The 25459-nt window shown below is 35.8% G+C and overlaps 1 protein-coding gene and 2 long non-coding RNA genes across 3 annotated transcripts; 2 read left to right on the forward strand and 1 right to left on the reverse strand.

Moving 5' to 3' along the window:
• Positions 1 to 1157: 1157 nt before the first annotated feature.
• Positions 1158 to 6805, forward strand: LOC121260702 (isopentenyl-diphosphate Delta-isomerase I). Its single transcript, XM_041162684.1, has 6 exons — positions 1158 to 1422; positions 3537 to 3592; positions 4873 to 4964; positions 5720 to 5822; positions 5904 to 6041; positions 6318 to 6805. The coding sequence occupies exons 1-6, from the start codon at positions 1361 to 1363 to the stop codon at positions 6569 to 6571; spliced, it is 705 nt and encodes a 234-aa protein (XP_041018618.1). The 5' UTR covers positions 1158 to 1360; the 3' UTR covers positions 6572 to 6805.
• Positions 6806 to 13059: 6254 nt separating this feature from the next.
• LOC121260595 lies at positions 13060 to 24183 on the forward strand. Its single transcript, XR_005939746.1, has 3 exons — positions 13060 to 13122; positions 13464 to 13470; positions 24173 to 24183. It is a non-coding gene; the product is annotated as an uncharacterized LOC121260595 (long non-coding RNA).
• LOC121260596 lies at positions 23047 to 23638 on the reverse strand. Its single transcript, XR_005939747.1, has 2 exons — positions 23361 to 23638; positions 23047 to 23279 (listed from the first exon to the last, which is right to left on the reverse strand). It is a non-coding gene; the product is annotated as an uncharacterized LOC121260596 (long non-coding RNA).
• Positions 24184 to 25459: the final 1276 nt, after the last annotated feature.

Here is a 25459-nt window from a genome sequence, read left to right on the forward strand (position 1 = left end):
CACAAAATCATTAAAAACCACTTTCTTAATTATTAAATAAATAAAAATAAAAATAAAAATTTATATACAAAATAGGTGTACACTTTTTGAGTGACTCTATCATTTCTCATGTCAAGTATCACCATTCCTGCACTAGTCAACCCTTCCTCTTCCTTTTTGATAGCCCGAATCACATGCAATGCAATGAATCCCCTCCAAATACAATTTTTGATAGCCCCAAATCAAGAGCAAATATAGAATTTTTTTTTTTTCATTCTCATCTCATTGAGATTTTGATTGTGAGATGAGGTACAAAATTTTCATCTCATCTCATCTTATCATTTTATATTTTATAAATTTTTATATAAAATATAATAAAAAATTTAATTTTTTTTAAATTTCAATTTAATTTTTTCAAATCTTAAAATAATAATAATATTTTAAATTTTCAAACAAAACACAAAATTTGACTCAATTGGGATAACTTAAGAGCACTCATATTGGATTAGCCAACTTCCAAATTTGGAATTTGGGTACAGTGACTTTCAAAAATTTTTTCAAATTTGAAGGTTACTGTACTTATATCAAATACATATTTTATTAATTATTTATCTCTCTCTTTCTTTCTATCACATATTTTATCACAATTGATATATTAATTTGAGTTAGTGATATATTAATTTAATAAGAATATGATTATTAATTAATATATAATAGGTAGAATAGTAAAATATGATAAAATAAAATGAATTAATAATTAAAAGTTTAAATATTTTTGAAATTATTAGTTATTCATTACTATACAATGAATAAATATATAATCTAATGTGGAGATTTGATGTAAATAATTAAAATTAAATTTATTTTATATTATTTTATTATTATATAATAAAAAAATAACTATTTTAATATAAAAATTTATGTGAATGAAATAGTTAAAAGTCAAATTTTTCTTACAATCATATAAAAAAAAAAAAAAAAAAAAAAAAAAAAAAAAAAAAGGTGCTTTCATTTTGACTAATCAAACTTAGGTGAGAGTAACATTTTCATCGCAAGATTCTCTGACACTAATCGATAGTTGGCGAAAACAGGAGAAATAAAAATATAATAATAAATTGCAATTTTTTGTTTTGGGAAATAATAAATTGCATTCAAAGAAGGCGGACTGTCCCATACAGAGAGAGAGAACCCCCAAAAAGTCTGCGACTCCTTCCTACACATTCTTATTAGTACCACTGCCACGCCCATAAGAGACTCCGCCTCTCGTCATTTTGCTTCATTTTCTCTTCTCTTCAGCTTTTCATCCTCTCTTCCTCTCCTCCCCCTTTCCCCAACCCTCTCTCTTCTCTCCTCAAGATTACTCTTCACTTTTAATATCGCCATGGGGGACGCTCCTGACGCTGGCATGGACGCCGTCCAGCGACGCCTCATGTTCGAGGACGAGTATATTCCTCTCTCTCTCTCTCTCTCCGTTTTTTTTTTTTACTTGTTTACGCCTCAATTTGATATCTCTTAGCTTTTCTTCGATTTGCTCTGTTGTGGTTGCTCAGAAAATGGCGGAAAGGGGATGACAACGAGATCTTTTTTGTTTGTTTGTTTGTTTAAGTTTTAAGTTTCATTCTTATTTGATTCTTTTTTGTTGTGCTGAATACGTTGTCGTCTGCTTGGTTTCTGAGGAAATGAACAGATGGAACTCAATTTCTCGGTTTGTTTGGGATAGTGAAAAGAAGATGAATTGCGGGTCAACTGACTGAAAGAGTTTTTTGTTTTTAAGTTTGGGTTTTTAGCTAAGATTTATGTTTTATTTTTCCTGACTACCAAACGTAATTTCGGTTGCTGTGGGGATGCTTGGAACCAATTCCTGTCATTTTCATTGAAATTCTGTTCTCTCTACCTACGGTTCAAAAATTAATTCATTCCATATTTGCTGTCTATTTATACGCTTGCACGCATGGATACAGACGCACACATATAATTACATGTGCATACATAAATCATCCATAACTTGGCACAGCGAAACATTGAATGCTCACACACATATACACACCGTACTTATACATAAATACATACACAATTCAAAATTTATTTTCATTTTTAGCTCAATAAAAAGATACAAGGATAATTTACTTCTCTGATTTCTCATGGTAGTTTTACTTTTCATCTCACTTTTTCTAGCACTTGATTTATGGTTTCAATTTAATTGGGTTTATTACAGGAATAAAAAATTACTACAACAAACTGATTGAAACAACTGTTATCAAAGGTTTTGTTGCATGGCTGAGAGACTTTTGTATGATAGTAGTTAAATGTTCATGCAATTGTATAGGTTCAATGCATATTATGGAGATTTATGGCTACATATTTCTAGTCCTTACTGTTTCAATTAAAATAGATTAAAAAAATATCTCAGCCTTTTTTTTTGTGCTGTGGGTTTCAGACTAATGTCATAAATTACAATCCACTTTTAGCTATTTTTTTAAAAGCTTTGTTTTGGGAATTCATAAACTGGGTGAGCTATGTGTATACTTTTTCTTGTACAGGCTGGCCAGTATTGTTGGGCTACTTATAAAAAAAGTATTGTTGGGCTAAGGCCTTTCTGGATTTAGATTAGCATTTCTGATGGATCCTGAACATTATGTTGAAAACTAATTCTGTTGGTATCCCTAACTGAACATAGGCCAGATGGTGTTGGTAAGGTTCAAAATTGGCTTGCCCAGTTTTTGACTTTCTTAATCTGCCTCTCAGCATTAGGGCATGTCAAAGGATAAGAGCTTAGAAAGCAGGCTGAGTGCCAAGGAATGTGGTAAGCCTGGGTAGAGGTTTTCATAGTGACAGTGTGTATGGCAGTGGTGAAGCTATTATGGCAGTGTCGACTTAAACAATATTTGTTCCTTAGATGGAGTGGTTATGTGCTATATTGTAGCTGGAGAGCTAGATTATGAATGTCTCTTGGTGTCTTGGAATTGTATTTTTTTTCTCAATTGAGGAATTGTGTTTTTTTCCCCTTCACTAGCATGCACATTTTACTTCCATTAGTTGGTTATCTGAATGTTAGTTGATTTTATTGTAAATAATAAACCAATACATAGATTGGAGTGCATTATGACTCTAATGCAAAAGGAGAAAGTATGACACACCATGCATGATCACCCTGCTAGTATTGTTTCTTTGTGTTTTTTGCTGCTACTGAGGATCTATAGTTGAATTCAATATACGTGATTTATGTTAATGCTTCTAAGTAAGATGGGATGGGGTAAAAAATTGATGTGTATAACAAAGTATAAATTGTGCATGAAAATTATTACGCTAGAGTGAACTGTTGATTGTACGAGTTTGCTTTTCGCTGTTGGTTTATAGTAATTTGTTGCTCAGATTTGTCTTTTGTTAACTTTCTTATCATTTTCAATATTATTTTATGAAGAAGTTTTAAGCACAACTGGAGCTGCCTTCCTCTTCCCTTCTCTTAAATATTCAAGCTTCATGTGTGCTCTTATCATTCATCAATTTTTTTTGTGCATGCTTAGCTGATGATGTTGTCATATTCCAACTTTCTATAGATGCATCTTGGTAGATGAGAATGATCGTGTTGTTGGTCATGATACGAAATACAATTGTAAGTAATTTTTTTCTGCTACCCCTCCTTTGTATTCATTGTACTTTTCATCCATTCCTTTCCTTATTGTTGGGGTGGGGGGAACGTTTAGGTTTTTAAATATTTACACCATTTGATATCATGCGAGCATTTTCTTTCTTCCCTCTATATTTATATATACTTTGGGGTTTCAGGGTTCATGCCGTGATAGTTTTGTTGTGTACTTAATTTACTAAATTCTCTTAAAGAATATGTGATTACGAATTAAATTGATATAGTGATTACTATTTTATCTTTTCTTCTTTCCTCAAGTTTGGATACCGTCGTGGGGAAGAAGACTCTTTAATGCTTCAAAGAAGCGAAGTATTTCACTATTCAAATCTTCTATTATCCATTTAGAACTTCCAAATACTATGTTGCGGCAAATCCAAACCTGTGATAACCTTGGCTGGAGGTCAACTGGGATGCTTCTGAAAGAAAATGACTTTATATTTTACTAGATGTCGATGAAAATGCAAGGAAATCTATTACTAGGTGTTTTCTTTTGTTTTATACCTCTGGAGTACTTCTATTATGCCTCTCTCTTTTACTTGTCATTAATAAAAATTATCTTAGCAAAAAGAAATGGAAGTGAATGAATTTACAGCATTTCTGAAGAAGTGATTAGATCGATTTGTGAGCTAGTGAATCTTTGCTTTATAGTGTTTGATAATGTAGTAAGTATTCAATAACCAGTGTAATTTTGACATTTTGTGTCTTTTTTATAAGTATTGTGTCAAATATATGCTCAAAATGTTTGCGTAGTATGCTCAAAACTATACCATCTTTACTATATTTGTCCTAAAAGATGATTGTGCAGCTATTAAATTGAATTTAGTCTCTGATTAAATGGAAAACTATTAATACCAAACATATGATATTCATATTGCTAATGCAATTCTAATGAGACACCACTGTATCTTCAGATTGCCTTGTATATATTTCTCTCCAAAGCATTGACCTTGATTACTATTACAGAGACAATAGTTGAAACTATGAAGAGAGGAAACGGAAGCTAAATGTTGTAATGATACAAATTTTCTTTTCCTCGCCATGGTATTTTAGGGTACCAAATGGGTTTTTAAACTTGTTTGCTCCGTCATTTTCTCCCTCAACCCCATGCCATCTGTTACATGTTTTTTCCTTAAAAAACTGCTGTTATATACAATTAGTAGAATCCTGTGTATGTAACTGTTGTTTTTTTCTTCTTTGGATCAATAAGCTTGGTTTATTCATTGTTTTGCATTTCTACAAATCTGCAGGTCACTTGTGGGAAAAAATTCAATCCGGAAATATGCTGCATAGAGCTTTCAGTGTATTTCTTTTTAACTCAAAATATGAGTTACTTCTTCAGGTATGCAATAGAACAGGAGCTTGAAAGGGAAGTCTCAGGCTTATTTGCTGTGGGTACAAATGTTAGTTTGAATCTAAAGTGTACAATTTATGTTAAAAATGTAGCATGTAGCAACAATGATAGCATTTTGTATGGCTGTGTACAAATCCTTTGAATGGAATGGCATCTGAAGATGTTCAATGATTAGAACAAGGCTAGAAGTCGTTATGTGCAACCTGGCTATGAGCCAATCATTGCAATTGTTTTATGCCTGATATGGTGCATCTTATAATATCTGTGGAAGAATATAAAAGAGAAAGTATCCAAGACTGAAGAAAAAAGTTGGGAAAGGCAACAAAGGGTGGCTTTTATACAGCCATGCCTTTTCAGCTCCCAAAAAAAAAAGTTCTTAAGCCCTTTAAAAAGGGAGGTTGCCATGTGATCTAGCAGAAAATTTCACAAACGGAGGGAGATTTGAATATGAGGCTATAGCTGTTTTAGTTACTTTGGTTTGATCTTAGACTTTGTTATTTGCAAATGCATTTGTCTCCATAAAGTCTCTTTGTGCTTATGATGAAATGTAATTGGATATTTCAGGCAACATTACATAATCTAAGTGATGGTTGTATGTCTTTCCACACTCGTTTTTGCTTCTTTCTACATTCTTGTGCCTGGACATTGGTTGAAAGTTTGTGGGTGTTATTGCATGCATGATTTATTATCGTAAATGTTAATATAGATGGTGACATGCTTTACACTGTTTGTTGTCTGTACAGCAACGGTCTGCAACAAAGGTAACATTCCCTCTTGTGTGGACTAACACCTGCTGCAGCCATCCATTATACCGTGAATCTGAGCTTATTCAGGAGAATGTCCTTGGTATGTAATGTGTATATGCTGCATATCTAATGGGCGCCTTTTGTATCCTTTCATTTTGACTAAAATCCTTTCTCACCCCAGGTGTAAGGAATGCTGCACAAAGAAAGCTCTTGGATGAACTGGGCATTCCTGCTGAAGATGTGCCGGTTGATCAGTTCATCCCACTGGGCCGCATACTGTACAAGGCACCTTCTGATGGCAAGTGGGGGGAGCATGAACGTAATGATTTCAACTTGTTACTCTCTTATGCCTCATTTGTCCTGTGTTCTATTTTAAATTTTTTTCTCTATTATTCTTTGGCGACCATGTGTGCTGATTCTAGTGTTGGAATAATTTATGCACAAGTTGGGGAAAAACTAACACGTATAAGTTGACCATCATTACTTATCACTCGTAATCTTGTTTCAAACTGTAACTAAGCTAGCTGGTCAACATAGCTGGCAAATTTACCGGGTTTGGTCACCTTGACCTTCTGTTTTCCTCCTGTATTTGCAGTTGATTACCTCCTTTTCATTGTCCAAGACGTTACTGTCAATCCAAACCCGGATGAAGTAGCCGATGTCAAATATGTGAATCGAGGCCAATTGAAAGAGCTGTTGAGGAAAGCAGATGCTGGTGAGGAAGGTTTGAAGCTGTCCCCTTGGTTCAGGCTAGTCGTGGACAATTTCTTGTTCAAGTGGTGGGATCATGTTGAGAAAGGAACTGTCAAGGAGGCTGCCGACATGAAAACCATTCATAAGCTGACTTGAAAGTTTCAGGGCATATACCAATAAAATTCCAAATAATAAGGCATGATATCCTTGTTGTATTGCTTAATTCTGTCTTGTTTTGAACCACAACTTGTTACAATTTACAGATTGCTATTTTTGTGTTGTATTGAACTGGCTGACACAACAGTTGCAATCTGTCATGATTTAAGAGAGCTCGATAAGAATCTGTGCTGTTGGGATTTATATGTTGTTAACTCGAATTTATTTGTTTTATGGATATGTTGGAAATATCAAAACTTGTATTGATAATAAAACTTGTATTGATAATAGGATTGTTGGAGGTAATCCAAACTTCTACAAACCAAGTTTATCAAAGGAGCCAAATAATGAATTTTCCTTGTCTGCATATTCATTTACACAAAAAAATTGTAACTGCAGGCACCATCTATACTCCACACGTGCTAATTCCTGACTAGAATGTAATTCTAATTCCAACATGTGACTCCAAACGCATCGTAGCATATAAATAAAATGCTGCGTATGGTCTTCAACTATTCTTGTCATCAAACTTCGTCATATACGATTTATAGATGTTTTTCCTACTTGTTTCTTTCTCCCGAAGACAACGTCTTATGCACTTCACTACTCCTTCGATGGTACAACCACCACTTATCTGAGCTCTTCTGCATCTTCGTAACAATCCTCCCACAGTGACAATGACCTAAGGTTTTCGGTTGTATCTTGCCAATGGCTGTCAATCGGAGGCAAAGTAAAGAGAGCTTGGATGTGAGATCCAAACTACTTCAAGCGACAAATGAAAGACCGGGTGGATCTTAGCGGAAGGAGGAAGGTCTAAGTGGTAAGCCACCGAGCCCAATTTCTGAACAAACTGAAAGGGTCTGAATACATTGGTGAGAGCTTCCAAACTATGATGCATGGCCACTAAATTTTTTTGTAGGGTGGCGACCAGAGGTATGCCTAATCCCCAGTTTCAGAGTGTCCTTATGTTATCTTCTTAGATAACATAATACTTCATCTTATCATGAGCATATTATAGATTCTCCTTTAGAAGGCTCTTGATTTGGTCCTGAATGCGAAACTAGGCATCCACAATGTTAAATAAAGTTAATTCGAATTATTTCACGTGGAGCAGAATTTCTATAAGCCTAGATCTTTGCTATTCTTATAGCCCATGTCAAATTGGTGTAATTGCGTCTCTACGTCACTTAAGAGGCTACTAGAGTCTCTCAAAATAGGGGTGCTACCTGCCCCTTACGAGGCGGGGCCAACCCTTCCCCGTACCCAGCCCGGCATGGGGTGGGGGGTGGGGTTTTCACCCCAATCCCCGCCCCCGGAAAACCCCACCCCCCACCCTCGGGATGCGGGGGAAGGGTGCGGGGTGCGGAGCGGATTCCCAATCCATCCCGCCTCCGTCTACTTAAAAAAAAATACTGCATTTTACTTGGTTTAAAAATTATTTCTAAGTCCAAAAGTAATTAAAAATACATTTGTAGCCCAAATTATAAATTTAAATTTTGTAAATATGAGTATAATTTAAAAACTATGTAATTTTTAAATTTGCTAGTGCATATTTTGTGTAAATTATAGTGTAGTAGTTTTTAAGTTATGTTGTTTTTAAATTTACCAGTGCATATTTTGTGAACAAGTCTAACAAATTGTAATATATATTTATATATACACAATTTGTAAAATATAAATATATATTTATGTATATATATATATATAATATATAATATATATATATATATATAAATGTAAGCGGGGGCAGGGCGGGGTTGGGCCCTCCCCACCACCTGCCCCCACTAGGGGCCCTAGATGACCCCGCCCCTGCATGGACAAAGCGGGGTTGCCCGTCCCTCCATGTGGGGGCGGGGCAATAGGGTGCGAGCCCCACTGCCCACCCCTATCTCAAAATGATTCTACACTTCAACATCAAGAGTTTAAAATGGTTGCTCTAGAACATTGTAGAGAGAGAGGAGAGACCTTTGTTTTGTACATTCACTCACTTTTTCCATACCCAAAATATGTAAGAAGACTTTTATTTAAAGAGTTTAGTGAACGCGTGGGTGGTTAATTAACATTTCGATAAGTTAATTAATTGCTTGTGGTTGAGAGTTAATTAACTTCTTGTAACTTCCTCATCCATATGGACACTAAATGGGTCATGGGGGTTACCTATTTACTAACATCTCCCACTTGTCTACAATGGGTGATATGCCCATTAAATTCTCCTCCTGATCTCTTAACCAATTATCCCTTAGAGAAAAGACGAATCGTGCGACCTGACAAGAAGGCAAATGATAGTAGTACTATATCAAGTCACAATCTTACTAACATAGAACATCATCACTTATAACTTCTTGTCCATGCCACATACTATTTGATCTCTCGAGGTCAAGGGTCCTTAACCCCCCATGAGTTTATAACTCAAATAAATTCTTGACCTCATATTATATAATATACTCATGATTATATTGAGTCAAAACGACATAATTGCCTAGGCAATGAGTAATTAAATGACAAGTAAAGAACCCAAATAATCTTCCCTAGACACTCATGTCAATTCAATTAGATTTGACCACTTTCCAAGACATGCTCCGCGAGACCGTATTGTTGTGGTACTAAGATAACATGCTAAAGTAGCGACATCAAGTTTTTATAACATGATTTCAAAGAACATTTCTACTAGTAGTCTTAAAAAGAGGATAAACTACCATCTTACTAGTAGAAATATGTTGTAGGATTACCTCACTATGCGCAACGACATCCTGTATGTAGTGAAATCAAATTTCTATTTTGGTTTTGTCATGATATTTGGGATCCTTGGCATATGCCAAAGTTGCCATACTATATCATTATACATCTTAATGGTTTTATCTGTAAGAGTCGTAACCTCTAAGTGTTAAAAAAATCTCCTCAACTGTGGAGCCCACATTTGAAATTTTCTTGTAAGTGTTTTCTTTTAGTGTGTAAGGCCCAAGCCTGTTTTGAAAGTGGGTTTTTCCTAATTAAAGGGTGTGATTGTGTGTGTACAGTAGGCCCAGCTGAAGAAAAACAAAACCCAACCCCTTTGCAAAATGACGCCATTTGGCTTAGGGTTTAAACCCTAATTTTCTCCTTCATCTTTTCTTCTCTCCCCACCTCTCTCTTCTCTTGTGAGCTGCTTCTCCCCTGAGCCCCCTCTCTCTTCCTCCTTGCCGTCCCTCACCTCTCCGTCTCTCAATCTCTCATTTTTGTCACCGTCTAGGTAGCCTTGCGAAGAAATCTCCCTCTTTGACCATCTTCCTCTTCATTCTCTTGGCCCCCTCTCTCTCTCTCTCTCTCTGGCTTTGGCATTACAACCACCATTTTTTGCCGCTCGACCTCAAGAATGAGCAGATCTGCCATGGATCACAGCCAACCACTCAGATTCGTCGTCACTCGGCATCCTCGCCAACGTTGATTACCATCGATTTTGTTTCTCAAATCCATCAACCTTTGTCTCTCGTAGCTCCTCCATCGCCGCTCATCCTGTCGTGCAACGTTAGCCATGGTGGGCTCCTCTCGATCTCGACTTCCATCCCCCAGATCTGCCTTTTCTCTCTCGCTCTCACTCTTTGTTTCTCTTTCCTAGGGTCCCGCTGTTGCGATCGTTCCGCAGTGCCTTCACAGTTCCTCGGCCATGACGGCACTCATAGAACCTCCCTCTGTAAATCTCTCTCTCTCTCTCTCTCTCTCTCTCTCTCTCTACAGTGCATGGCTAGGGAAGCCTAGCTTAGTCACCAATTTCCCTTTTGCTGTGAGACCCTGTTGAGACACCCCAACACCCTTCTCTTTGTTTCTCTCATATCTCATCCGCTAGTCACAACTACCAGTTGCTAGCCACAAGCCATCACCATTGTTACAGCAAGCCCCCACTGTTATACTCGACAGAAGAGTCACCGTACACTTCACTACCACTGTAGTACTCTACCCCTCTAGACGCCACCATATGACGTGTGTGCACCTGCTCATAGGATACCTTAGGCAGTGCACTTGATCATCCAGAAATTTGTCATCCTGCATTGTAAGTTAAACCCTAAATTGACTCTTGGAATACTGACATTAGAAAATAGTTAAATTGTTTTTATTGCAACCTGATTGTGAATGGATTGTTGGCCAAGAGCTAGCTAAAGCATTGGGAAATTGCGTGTAGTTGTGAAACTGTGAAATTTGTGTTGTTATACTGCGTTTGTTGCCGTACTTTGCTATGCCATGTCATCCAATAACTGCTTGTTACATAATTGCATTTTATTTATTGCATGTCATTAAATTGAATGAATTGTACTCTGTTTTGTGGGTGTGCGTATCATGACCTCAAGCTGGGATGAGACATTATCTTGGTGGAGCTCCTTTAGTCACTCGAGAGCGTGTAAAATTGAGTGACGTTCCTTGGGTTGTCGTCGGGCGACAACAGGTTTGGACGAGACGATAACGCTCTCGTGCCGACTCTATGGCCTCTTTACTGGCGGAGGTTAGAGGATGCCTAGTCACATACGCGCTGAGCACGAAACTGGGCATTGCTCATGACGAAGTCAGACGCACAACCGTTACCCATGGTGTGACGAAAAGAGCAAGAGTGTGTGCATAGTCAATAGGGAAAACCATGGTGCATGCGTAATTAAATGGATGCTTTAAAAATGGAAATGTTGAATTTTTTTTTTTTGGAGTGTGGTTTTCTTTATTGAGAAGGAAATTGGTTTGGTATAATTTTGGTAATGCTGAAAGATCTCAATTTTTCCCTTTACTAAGATATGTCCACTTTTTTTGTATTTGTATTTTTGGGTGTCATTCTATTGGATTTACTTACTGAGATTGTGAAATCTCATTGTAGTGTCTCCACTTGCGGGTTCCGCTCCGCAGAACTATAGACTTTGATGCAGAGGACGGTTATGAGCTTGGAGGATCGGCTCCCACCTGATGAGTGAAGACTTGGGGTACCTTCCACCTTATGTAGCGTTGTTTTGTGTTTTCTTTTTAATTAGTCAGATGACTGTATAAATTTTATAATGGGGATTGAGAGATTGGTAGCTTGATATTTTGCGTGGTGATATAATCTTAAAATCTTATGGTACTGTTAGAATTAATTAACTGCCCCTTTTTATTTTTCTCTACGAGTTAACTGTACACATTTATTGAGCATGCGAGCACGCACACTATGTTTTCGGCTATGTGAAGGGTGTTTGACCCAAGCAGCCAACATTCCGATGTCTCGACTCCTGCCAAATCACACGTGGTGGTCGAGGGCACCACATTAATCAACCAACCTTTTATACAACCGCTGAACAAGTATCGTAGTTTGACTCTATTGTAGACAAAGTAATGCATGATTATTTCTTACTACACCAAGAAAGAACTCCCCCATATAAATGCGTAATTCATTGTGGATTTACGCTCATCTTATTATTAGCTCAATGAACATCGTTATAACCCTTCAGTCTCATGTCTCTACCTTGATATCAAAGTACAAGATCTACTATCTTACGAAGGAACAAAAAAACTCCCTTAAATTCTTACCAATGAACATGTCCTAGGTCACAACATCTGGAATTTCGTAAGTGTCATCATGGTGCGAGAAAAGAAGACCGCATGAAAGGCAACCATAGCACTGGCCGTAATCCGTCGTTTCATGGAAGGACAATGCAAAGTGGAGAGGTTGGAAGAGAAATCCCGATGAATTGAGAAGGCACGCTGTCACAATGAAGAGGATCATTAGAGGGCTAGGGCCCTGATCTCAGAGATGATGGGTGACATTGATGAAACCTAGGGCAACGAGGAGAGAAGTGGACTATCCATGAATGTGATGGCCAAGAGGAGGACAAAGGCAAGGTCACGCTAGTGTCTTACAACGCTGAATTTAGCAAAAAAACTAGGATACGAGATAACAGTTGAGATGGTTGCAACTGGATCAGTCAATGACGTAGACAAGAGGAGGGGACTTTTGTCCCAATCTCAGATTATGAAGGTCAATAGGTGAATCAAAGGAAAGAATGGGTCATCACCCTGACCGACATTGATAGAGAAGGTCGCAGAAAGATAGCACATCCGTTGAAACTCCATCTCGAGAAATTCCATCTTAAGGGTTAGTCCTCACAAAATTTCTTTCTCTCACCAAATTTCAAGGATGAAATTCTTTATTAAGGAGGGGAGTATGTGAAGACTGCGTTGAAGCAAAGGAAGAAACCCTTCCGAGAGCAAGGTGCTGTGGAAGATGAGGCAACGGGTGAAGCAAAGTAAGCTAATCCAAGGAAATGTGAGCGACACTATGTAGAAAACCTGGCAGACACAGTTCAATATCGGGCGACTAAGGATGGTTTGTCCTATACTAGGTGAGAAAAGGACGTGCTGACCATACAAAAGCGAGAATGAGGAGTTGAAGAGGTTGGTATTATGAATAAAGATGGCTTGCAGGACAAGGGCAAGCAACGGCCAAGGACGAGACCGAGACGAAAGTGAGAGCTCTCCGAGACAACATGAAGGTACTTAGAGGCGGCATGTGTCATACACAGAGGCCCATACTCCATAAGAGATGTCACATCTGGAATGAGTCTGTGGAAAATGATTATGAACCTGTAGGTCATATTGTCTGATCTCAGAGGTATGGTCCGCACCAAATGGGATATCTCATTACTGGATAGACTACGAGATTTGACCGAATGCAAACTGCAAAGAACGTGCATGCCTTGTTCCTACCGGTCTTTGCTGTCATGAAAGGCTAAAGGGCAAATGGATGGACGAGATCAAATGTCTTTTGGTCAAGCATGTCTGAAGTTAGACGGACATTAGAAATATGAATGACAGTCTCACACTTTAAAAGACATTGGAAAAAAGCCAAAATCTCACTTTTGTGATTGTTAAGTGTTTACCCCTACATCCAGTCAGATTATTCAAGAAAGTAAGTGACTTCAAAAGGTGTGACAGAAGAAGCACCATCAATGCTACCATAGTAACAGAAGTACTATTTAGGTAGGTAGCCCTTACAACCATACTAGAAATGTGGGGTAAATTTTTGTAAGTATATAGTAAGATTAGGCTTTGCATATTTCTATAACTCACATCTTTCTACATGAAAATCAAATATCTTTTTCATTATGTTTATTGTTTATCTTTACGCTGTGAACTTAAGATGATGAGTTTGAACGATGCAATCGATGATGTTGTGGTTTTCGAGTGTTGAGTCTTACCATATGTTGATTATCATGAATAAGTAGAGGAGTCCCCACACCATTCTTACTACACATTGCCATGAGTTTCATATAGGTAGAGAGATTCCCATGATGATCAGGGTGAAACGTCTTTGTATTGACCTCACTTGATAATACCGAAAGAGATATTCTCCAAATTCATCATGCTTGGAGTCTTCGAGTTGGTTGATTGGGTAGAGAGATTCTCCAGGTTGATCAGGCGTGTTGTCTTCGGACATGTGGACTGGGTTGAGTGATTCTCCGAGTCGGTTGGTTTGGATTTATTGAATGAGCTCATCATGTGTTGGTTGGGTAGAGTGAGTCCTCGAGTTGAACAATTAGAGCGACTTTCCACCAAGATCTATATAATGAGATATTGTGGACGTTATTGAGATTTGATAAGAGAGTGATTCCTCGCCTTGGTAATAATATAATATGCATACATGAGTTTTACTAAGATGGTCTCGCCATGCTTATTTACTTGAGTTTTATTCTTCGTAATAACCTATGAATACATGTATTTTTGCTCATAGTGTGATTCTTCACCATGCATAAATATAATTGTTCATTGATTTACTTTCATAAAATTGTGCATGCATATTACTTGTCATTTTCTCTCATTAATAGTACTTTCATGGGTTTTAACATATTGAGATTTATTAGAAGTCTCATTGTGGTGGTCCCACATACTGTTTTGTTTACCGGAGTCGTAGATCTTGATGCAGATGTAATCTAGGCTGAGCTTCCCAAGGAAAAACAACCAATCTCGCTCGAGTTGTAGATACGGAGGTTTGGTTAGGCTACAAACCATGTTCGGTTCGTTTTATTTTGATATAAGTGATGAACTGTTGACGATGTAATATTATTTGGAAAGAAGTAATAATGAAATATAGATATTATTATTATTATTATTAATGGATAAACTTTCTTATGGTTTAAGCCTTTGGTAAAACTTGTATTAGTCTCTAACTAATTTTTTACTTATTCTGCTGTGATTTATTTCACTTACCGCGTACTTGATCTATAATTACGCGCCTAGACCAGACAAAACAAATGGGGTGTTGCCGATCGGTTGGCATCCTTGGTACCATTGATTCTTGCTAGGCTCTTTACTGAGGAATAGGGTGCAACAATAGGGAATGTGACAGACAAAACCCAAAATTTGTAATATAGGAGTAATTACTCCCCATATTGCTAACAAACTTGGGCACATGTTTATGATGGCCGCACATTGAACTTTTTGATGACTTATGGTAATGTTTTGAGTTTAGTGTTTCTAAATTCTCTTGTACATGATTAAGTATGAAGTTACCTTATTGTTGCAGTTTATTTTTATAGCCTCAGAACATGCTAGGTACATGTATTTAATTTACTTGTAAGCAAGAAGATGTGCGACCCAACGTTGCATGTCTGATGTTGTGACAACCCGCCAATTTAGATAACTGGGAGTCAGGGTCATCACAAAGGTGATTTAAAACAAACTTGCCTTTCATTCAAAGATGTTTGGTTTTCCATCATCCCTAATCTTAATTTCATAATCGAGGCTACATCATGAATGCAAACATACCTTTCCACTAGAAAATTGTGAGTTTTGGTAAAGTGTCTTGATGGAAAGAATTAGTTATTGATAAATCACATGAGAACCCATATGTGCCCACTTTTACTGTCTTCATGCTAGGATGCATAATTATCATCTAATTCCCAAGCTTTCTTTGTCTTTCATTGGTGTTCGCAGTTCTTCCATAATAACTTTTTTAGCATTGAGAAAGACATAGGTTGAGCCTACATGTTTTAGTTGGAATTGCTTCATAATAATCTCGAGTAAATGAGTGACATCATTTTTTTTTGGAATATGTTACAATCTATTTTGACTTCACGAGAGAGATAGACATAAAAAATTGGTCCTTTAACATTAATCAATATTGCTTGATATCTATACTAGCAGCAATAAATGCTATAGGGCCCGCTTCATGTGTTTTACTCTCTCACTTGAGGTTTTCAAGTTTGAACAAATACTTGAGGGGATTCTTTTGTATCATTGTTAGTATTAATGTTACATACTGTATTATCCTCTCTTGGCTCATGATTCAAAAAAAAAAGTTATTAGGTGATTCCAAAATATGGATGATATTATACTTTGGTTCTTTTACAACATTTTATGTAATTAAAACTCATATATATACATGAACTTTAAGAGAAAAACTTCCAACAGGTCCATATGCTTTTCTCTCAAACAACAACCAATCAATAAATTTGTGCCACGTAGCTCTTCTATTTCCCATCCCATATACCTGTCTACAACAGATAATCTTGTAGAAGTCCCTCTCTCTTGTGCAAAAAGTCCCCTTCCCCTCTCCCTCTTCCACTGAAGCCCACCACTTGTAGTTGATGATTTTATTGTTTCAAATTGTGATTGATGATTTCAACTTGGAGGATTGGGCGAAGGATTTCTTCGTGAAGCCGGTGAAGTTACCATTTCTTATGATTTTCTTTTTTATTTATTTTATTTATTTTTAATTTTGTTAAACCAGAGAAGGCTGAATAGAATTGCTCTAGAAGCATTCTTTAGACCTTAAGAGTATAAATGATGCAAGAATCACCAGTCGAAAGGATGGGCAGTGGAGTCAAGGAGAGGTGCGGATCGGGTGGAGGGTTGGGAGTCGGATCTGGTAGCGATGGCAAGCGAGGCATCGACGAGGTGAGGAGGGGCAGTGGAGGAGGAGGGCGAGGAGGGGTAGTGGAGGGTTGGGAGTCGGATCTGAACCACCATGGGTGGAGAGGCCAGCTTGGATGGAAATGGAGCCCTTGAAGGGTCCTTCCGATTGATTAAGCTGAGTTATTGCATATTTTATACATTTAGAACCAATATATTTTATTTATTTCATTACATTATTATTGATTTTAGATGAAAAAATAGTTAAGATGAATAAATCCGAATTGTGATTTAAATTGCTTTATAGCATAGTTAATGCTTAATTTTTATAACTTGTGATTTAATTGGATAATGTTCTGTCACAAACACAACATATTTTTCATTTTCTATTCTTTCTTTTAATTTTATTTTATTTCTAATTTTATTTTATTTCACATGCACGAATGGCTTGGCTAGGCACAAATTGGATTTTATTCTTCTTTTGACTTTTACTTGGTCTTCATGGAGTTGGCGTGGGAGACACATGCTAGTAGTTCTTTGACTTGGTTTTTGACTTGGTCTTCAATAAGTGGGATGAGGGGCTATGCGGACGCAAGAGGAGAGGAGGGTTCTTTTGGTTTTTACGGAAGAGGCATGATTTATAGATAATTTTTTTCATACGAGCGCCACACGGGAGATAGGTTTTCTTGTTTTTTTTTTTTTTCGGCTTGAAGAAGAACGCACAGCAGCGCCGCCAGAGTTGAAGAACTCCTCCAGAGTCCATCTGCTGCTGCCTCCATTGCCTACTACCTCTATTTTTATTTATTTGATTTCCTCTTTTTATTCCCTATTTTTTATTTAATTTTAGTTTTAAATTTATGAAATATTTTTTGAGATATTTGACTTAGATTTTTAGACATTTTATTTACTGTTTATTTACATCGTGTTATTTTTTTTTTCTCTAAGCTTTCATTTAACAGTGATTACAATTGCTATGAATTGATTTTAAGAATTTGTGATTTGAATATAAGGATGAACTCTAGAATCTTGATGTTGAGGCTTTTCAATTCTCAATTCGTATTTTGTCAATTACTTTCTAATCTAGTTTAATTCTTAGATTAGTTTTATTAATCTCTTAGTTCAATTGCATATTAGATTGATTAAAGTTTAATTAGGACTTAAATAATTTCAATTTTATTGTTTAATTTTCAGATTAATTAAGATTGTTCAGGTTAGTTGATTCTTTAATTGTTAATTTCAATTTGTTAGTTTTTTACATTTCATTTCGACACTCAAAAATCTAAAAATATGAATCTAGTCCATGACTAGTGCCTTTTTCATTCTTGTTGCACTCTTCCATTCATTGCACATACCATCATTTTTATTTTCTCTTTGTAAATATTTTCACCATTTTAAACGAGTTTGATTTTAAATAACTTTTTCTAAGGAGACAATTTAGGAATTTATTCCTAATTATTACGCGACATCCTCCTGCACTTAGGATAGCCTTTGTGCTGCTCATTTTTGAGTGAGTCACCGATCTACCATCAAAAAGGGCAACAAGGTGGGAATTAGAGGACTGGTTCTGTTGTGTGATGATGATGATAGTCTTGGTGTTGCTGATGGTGTCGAGTGGTTGTAGTGTTGGTTTGCTTGTTGCTTTGCAAATCTGTAAGTTCCATTTGGTGGGGGTGGGGTTTGAGGGGGTCTTCTTTTACTTGCGGTGGTGGTTTGGGTTTTGTGTAGTGGCGGTGGTCTGGGTTTCTCATGGTATTCAACAAAGCACAGAGTAACGATTATGCTTTCCTAATAATTGCACAACAAATAAAAGCCCAAAAGCCAAAATGGATCGAAACAAAACCAATGTGCAATATTGGTGACGACGGAAGCAATGATCGAGTCACAGAGAGAGTTGTTTCTTATACCGCAACGAGTCACGATGAATTCACGAATGAAAAAAAAATCCAAGAAGGTAGGCCAGTCTACAAGGTCGTTTTCTCCTTCATATATATTACCGTTCCTTCTCGTTATATTTTTCGGTCTAGAAAGGAATGTGATTTTCCGATATACTTCAGGAAATGAGAATTCTATAGAATCTGCTTTAATACTCCCAACAGAGGAAGGAAGCTGGGGCACCATGAGAGAGAGTATTTAATGGCATAGTTAAATCAGATAAAATCAAATCTATTGTCTCTAATGTAAAACTTCATACGTGACATGTTGTGATTGGAGTCTGTTAAACACCCAACATCAGCCGGATCGACCTAAAGAGGAACTCTAATTGACATGACATCCTATGATAGAATAGGAGTACCATATGTCCATACTTTAAAACATTCACATTCGACTCGATAGAAGCACAAGTTTGCTAAAATATGAGAAATATTGAATAACTTTGGGAAAAATTTAAGTTTGTGTAACAATAGGTTCCTAAATTTGCTCATTACTGTAGCTCTTCAAACCTATTTATATTATTATTTTATTAACTCTCAATGAAACCATTTCATTAACACTCAATAAATTTATATCAATACAAATAAACTAAATTGGGTATAGAAGATCAAGTTCACTTATTTATACACCAATATATGACCATTACAAAAAAGATAAAATTGTTATAGTTGAAAACATAACTGTTAGAAATGAAAAAAAATACTTTAAAAATATCTGATTTTGTTACCATTGGGGTTTGACAAAAATGTTACTAATGAGGTAATCTGATCTTTTTGGGAAAAGAAGATTTGAAAAAAAAAATATTCTAATTAAGAAATTACAGATTTTGAGAACATTACCGTTTGCAAGAGATAAATAGTTTAGAATGTTTTTAAAAATTTTGTTATAGATGAAAGCACAATGAAGATAAATACCTGGGTAGTTAAAAGATGTGAGAAATTAGTTAAAATAAAAAAAAAAAATTACTATTTTAATAGAGTGGAGAAAGAATAGAAAATGGGATGTAAGAAGTTTTAGGAATGTGAGTAGTTAAAATAGGGAAAGATAATTTTTGAGTAAAATCTAGCCCAATGTGAGTAGTCTTAGAAGTACATAATAATTACTCCATGACTCATCAGATTTGTCTTTGTATGAAAAAAAGAGTAGAGGTTGTATGCAAAAACATAACAAACTTTTCCACAATTTCATCTTTTTATTCAAATGTTTCACTTAATCAATTTATTTTCTTTACTACGTTATTTAAACAGTAGTCTTGAGTTCAAATATTAACTTTAGTCTCAATTTAAGATTTCAAATCCTTTTCCTAAGAGGTGTTTCACGTGCTGGCTAGTTCTACACATAATTTAATATTAAAGAATATGATCTAAATGAGTGCTAGTTACACTTTCTACCCACAATTTACTCCATATTCTTCAAATTTCACTCTCGACTACGTATAATTTTCAATTTACACATTTTAGTAAAATATGATCGTTTATGGTCATTGTGAGGCCCCCAACTTCTGCTTGGGATTTTTACAGAGATCGAAACATTGATACATGGAACACAACATTACATACTCCCGTTCATGACAGATAATTTACAATGCACCTAATATGTTTATAGAAATATGCAATAATTGCAGCAGACATTTTTTTTTTTCAATTATACTTTGTACCAAAATAACTAAATCCCAAAACACCTTTCATAACATTAAAAGTTAGATAAGTTCATCATCCATCCAAATATGTCTTTAACACAAAAGAGACATTGTCCTGAAGTATGGGCTCCTTAATTAGAAATCCTAAATAATCTCATGACTATAGATTGAGTTGCTCACATAGCTCTGCTATAAAAAAATAAGATTACATTAAGAAACTGGAGAATGAACTCCATGAGGTCCTCTAAACTAAGCCTTCCGCTAATCCACCTCATTAGGTTTGGTTCATCCTTCTTCATTTTGACTTGGAACAGCTTCTACCATTTCGGGTGGAAAGGAATGTTAGTTGGGGCTACCATAATCAGATTTTACAATCTCCGCAAGTTAAGCAACTACGCTACCATTAGATTACAAAGCATGCATGATAATAAATATGACATGTATGCATGATTGACATGACGTTCCTTATATCAAAAAAATAACTTCGACATCAGAGTTTCATGCTTTTATAACATGCTTGCTTTCATAATAGGTTTCATTCTTATTCTTATTCTTATAGAGAATAGACGCCTCGCGGTTACCCATAATCTGTGTGCTCTTGTTGGTTACTGCATCACATAGGTCTGTTCACTAGTTGTGAGTACGTCATCAGAGTCTTACCTCTTGGTATTTCCATTACCACGAATCAATAGCACCACCAGCGTTAGGCGTCTTTTGACTTCGCTCTGGTAATCTTTTGATCCCAATTGAAACCCATTGGCAGTTCTTTGCAACCCATGAGATTCCACTCCATTTTATTCACTCTAGAGTGGATATAGGAGTTCCACTAGGATAATCTTCATCCTAGCATTTAGAGTTGTTATAAAAACTTAACTTTTCATGCTTGACTCAAAACCCATGATAGACTCATATGCTTCATGACATATGTTCATACTATGTGACAAATATCCATGCTTGAGACAAATGAAATTATGACATAACATAATTATTGCAAATATAATAAGAATTTAGGTAAAACATGGTTCACGTGCATGAAATTTACTATCTAGCATACTATTATACACTGAGAATAAGTTAGAAGCTCTTCTAACTTATAAAAATTCTTGTGTTTAATAATCAAGCGGACAGAAACGAAAGAAATACTAAGCTTAAGAAATCTCATTAACTAAGAAAAATTTAGAATCTAATACCCCTAGAGTACTATTCGCAAAATTGCCCCTCAACTCTTGGGAGTTTACAAATAAGCCTCTAAACTTTCAATAATTATAATCAGGCCCCAAATTTCACCAAACTTCACAAGCCCCATGTATTTTCTATTCTAAATTTATTTCTAACTTAGAAATTAAGAAATCATGCATTCAATATGAGACACCCATAAAGGTCGAGACCCCTAAAACCCTAAATTTCACTTAGTGTGATTTGTAGTCCTTACATACCATTAAAGACTTGGTCCGAATTTAGCACTTAATCACCTTTTAAACCTGAGCTTAATAACATGTTAAGACACTAGATTCATATTTCTCATAGTCATATATTCATCATATAAACAAACAAATACAAACACAATGCTAACTTTGCAACCCAAAATCTTAGCATGGTGTTCTTAGCTTTTCTCTTGCAAATGAACATTAAGAACTTCAATAAATCACACATCCTAACTTCTAACATGCTAAGGACATATTTCTAGATGATATTACACCACACCAAGCAACAATTTCAAGGTATTAAAGAGAGAGAAATCGGGCCACACACAAAACATACTTGTTCTTTGTTCTAGAATAATATGAGAAAATCCTTATGAAGCATGCAAATTTTCTTAAAATAACTCACCCACGACCATCATAGTTAAGCTTTAGCTAGATTTTAGCACCATTTTAATTATATCATAACCAACTTCAAGATTAAAACAAGTAACTAGGCAAAAACCTCAAAGCTTGCATCAAAATCATGTATTCATAAGTATTCATCAAGGACTCAACTTAAACCCTAGTTTCATGGCTCAAAACAAAACTTAATACATAGATCTAACTCCCATTAACAAAGGGTTTTAAAGATCCATTCACCAAACCATAATTTAGAACTCAAAATAGTCAAATCTTTGAAAGCAACTCATGCTAGTTTTTGGTTTTAATAAACCTAATTAGTGCAAGAAACATTTTGAATGAAAGCACTTGTGTTACAAGCTCAAACCAATGGTTGATACACCATACATGAACTTCACTAGAAACTGAAATCATCAAAATAAACTTGAGACTATATGGCATTTCAAGACAAAAACCCCAACTCAAACAACATATGCTAGCCGAAATCATAATGCCCCATCATCACCAAGATTCAACTCAAAATAGAAGATGAGAGGTTGAGAAAAACAATATTACCAAGCTAATCACCAAGAGGATTGTCTAGCTTCTCCTTGCTCCTCTCTCACTCTCTCGATTTGCTCTCAAATGTGCTAAGTGTGATGTGTTAACTTGTATGCAAGTGAGGAAGACTAAGTGAGGGAGAGTGAGGTGTGGCTGAGTGAAACAAATGGACAAGGGTGAGGGGATGTGGTTTTAGGTCAAGCAAGGCATGGGGGTGATGGGAAGGTTGCATGTTGAAGTGAACAAGAGATATGGGGGTTGGTGCTTGGTTGATTGCAAGGGGGATGGTGGGTGATCTTTACTTGAGTTTAGGAGGGGTCTTGGTGGCTGTCAAAGGAGGTACATGGCAAGGCATGGAGCTGGGTAGGTGGTACCATGAGGTGTCTTGTAGGGGTGTCAAATCGTGTTAACGGGTCGTGTTCGTATCGTGTCAGAGTATGTACATTACAATTAATGAGTCAACACGAACACGACCCATTAAGGGTTTCGTGTCAAAAATTCAAACACGAACACGACACGGTTTGATAACGGGTTGACACGACACGACCCGACCCGTTCCAACCCGTTTACGTTAATGTGTTGAACAAACACGATACGACTCGACACGACCTGACCCATTTGACCTGATTATAAATTTTAAATATAGATAATATCTACAAAAAAAAATTAACTACAAGTCTAAAATTACAATCCAAACAAATATCCACACACATTGTAACAATATATTAAAATTACATCCCAAATATAATAAACAAAACACACATAGTAAATATATTAATATTACAATCCCAAATATAATAAAAGTTAAAAACACAAATCTAAACAAATCTAGAACTTGAAGAATGAGGTGGAGCGTCCTCCAAGTCCTTGCCCTTGTTGTTCTCCAACTCCATTACATCTTCAGTTAACTCGTCCAATTTAACTTCTTCTTGTGTTTCTATTAAAAAAAAGCATCAGTAAAGTTTTATATTATTGAAAAATTACAGTCATTTATTCAAAAAAATAAAAATAATATTACCTTACTCCTCGCCATATAATCAATCTTTAGTGCAAACTAATGCTTCAACAATATCTGTTTTTAGTGCACTCCTAAACTGATCAATGATACGCCCACCAACACTAAAAGTAGATTCAGATGCAACTGTAGAAACTGGAACACTCAAAATGTCACGAGCCATACAAGCAAGATCGGGATAACGAAATTCATTTTCTTTCCAAAAGGAAAGAATATCAATCTTTGCATTTCTTTCTGCCCTAGGTTCATCCAAGTAAAGATCCAATTGACTTTTTTTCATATAGCCATAAAGTTCATCAGGTCTATGTATCAAAATCTTGTACACAAAAAATAAATAAAAATATTTTCAAGCCAATATTTGATATGAAACAACAAGATAATATAAATCATTAAACAAAAAATATTATTTGATATTACTTCCAATAAAAAATTATCATATGAAGACTGACTTTCCTCTCTACTAACACTGCTATCAGAAGTCGTAGTAGAACATGTCATTGTGGGAGCACTAGAAGAACCATATTCCATGAAAAGAGATGACATTTTGCTCTGACCATTCATATACTCTATGGAACATTCTCCATAAAGCTTTGTATAAGAAAAATCAACAAAATGAAGCTTGTATCGAGGATCCAATATAACTACTATAGCCAACAACAGATTGAACTCGGACCAATATTTCTCAAACTTAGCAAGCATTTTACAACACATTCTCTTCATGTAGTCATCTTCACTCTCAGAGTGCCGCTTTAATGTAAGATAAATCGAAAGCACTGATGGAAAATAGAGATTGGCTATAGGGTATTTCATCCCAGAAAAATTACAGGTGGCTCCATAAAAAACTCTCAACAAATCGTTAATCTTTTGTACTCTTTCCCACTCAGATATTGATGGACATTGCTTAAAATTGGAATCAGTCAACTCCAAATGAGTAAAGGCACGACGATAGAAAAGAGCACTCTCAAGCATAAGATAAGTAGAATTTCATCTAGTGGGGACATCCTGTCTCAACCCTTTATTGCTATCCAAAGATATTTGATTTGTTGAATCTATAAATTTTACTTTCCTTGTTTGTGATCCTTTGACATACTTGATATTTTAACGAACTTTTTGGATAGTAACATCAATCTCTTTTAACCCAACTTGTACTACCAAATTCAGAATATGAGCACAACAACGAAGATAAAAGAACTCACCATCACAAAGAAGAGCTTTGTTAATGGTCAATTGAATTTTTAACAACTCTACTGAAACATCATTAGAAGAAGTATTGTCTAAAGTCAATGCAAAAAACTTGTGTTGAATTCCCCACTTACATAGCAAATTATAAATTTTTTCAAACAAAGATATGCCATTATGTGGTGGTGGCATAAAAGAAAAGTTCAAAACCATTTTCTGTAGAACCCAATTCTTATCCAGAAAATGTGATGTAATGCACATATAACCATCAATGGTTATAGAAGTTCACAAGTCAGATGTTAGACTAATTATACTAGGAAAATCATTTAACATGCATTTAATCCTTTTTTTTTTCTCGATGATACATCTTAACCAAATTAGCCTTGACATTATTCCTAGAAATAATTGGAACATCTGGACACAAATATTGTAATAAAGATCTCACCCCCGAATATTTAACAAACTGAAAAGGCAATTCATGCTTCACAATGGCAGCTACCAAAATTTCTCATATTATTCAGTGTCAAATTTATGAGTGTTTACCGAAATATTTCCACTATTTTGTGATAATATCATCTGACCAATATCTCGTGAACTTCTCCTAGGGCATGTGTCAATGTGACGTTTCATATTGTCGGTTCCATATTTGCTCTTGTTGCCATATAAGTAACTCCACACATCTTGCACTTGGCTCGTGGTTTGCCATCATTGATCTCAGAATCAGGAACCATTTCAAAAAAAGCCCACACGTTTGACCGTTTCCTTCTTTTTGCTTTAACTTCTTCTTTTTGAAAACTTTCTGAGTCAAACAGGTCCAAATCAATCAAATCGTCATTTTCACTTACTGCCGAAGTCATCTGACAACAAACAACAAGAACAAATGTAAAAGTATGACATTATATTAATATATAAGATTTACAAAG

This window comes from Juglans microcarpa x Juglans regia, chromosome 4D, assembly GCF_004785595.1.
Source record: "Juglans microcarpa x Juglans regia isolate MS1-56 chromosome 4D, Jm3101_v1.0, whole genome shotgun sequence".
Taxonomy (NCBI): Eukaryota; Viridiplantae; Streptophyta; class Magnoliopsida; order Fagales; family Juglandaceae; genus Juglans; species Juglans microcarpa x Juglans regia.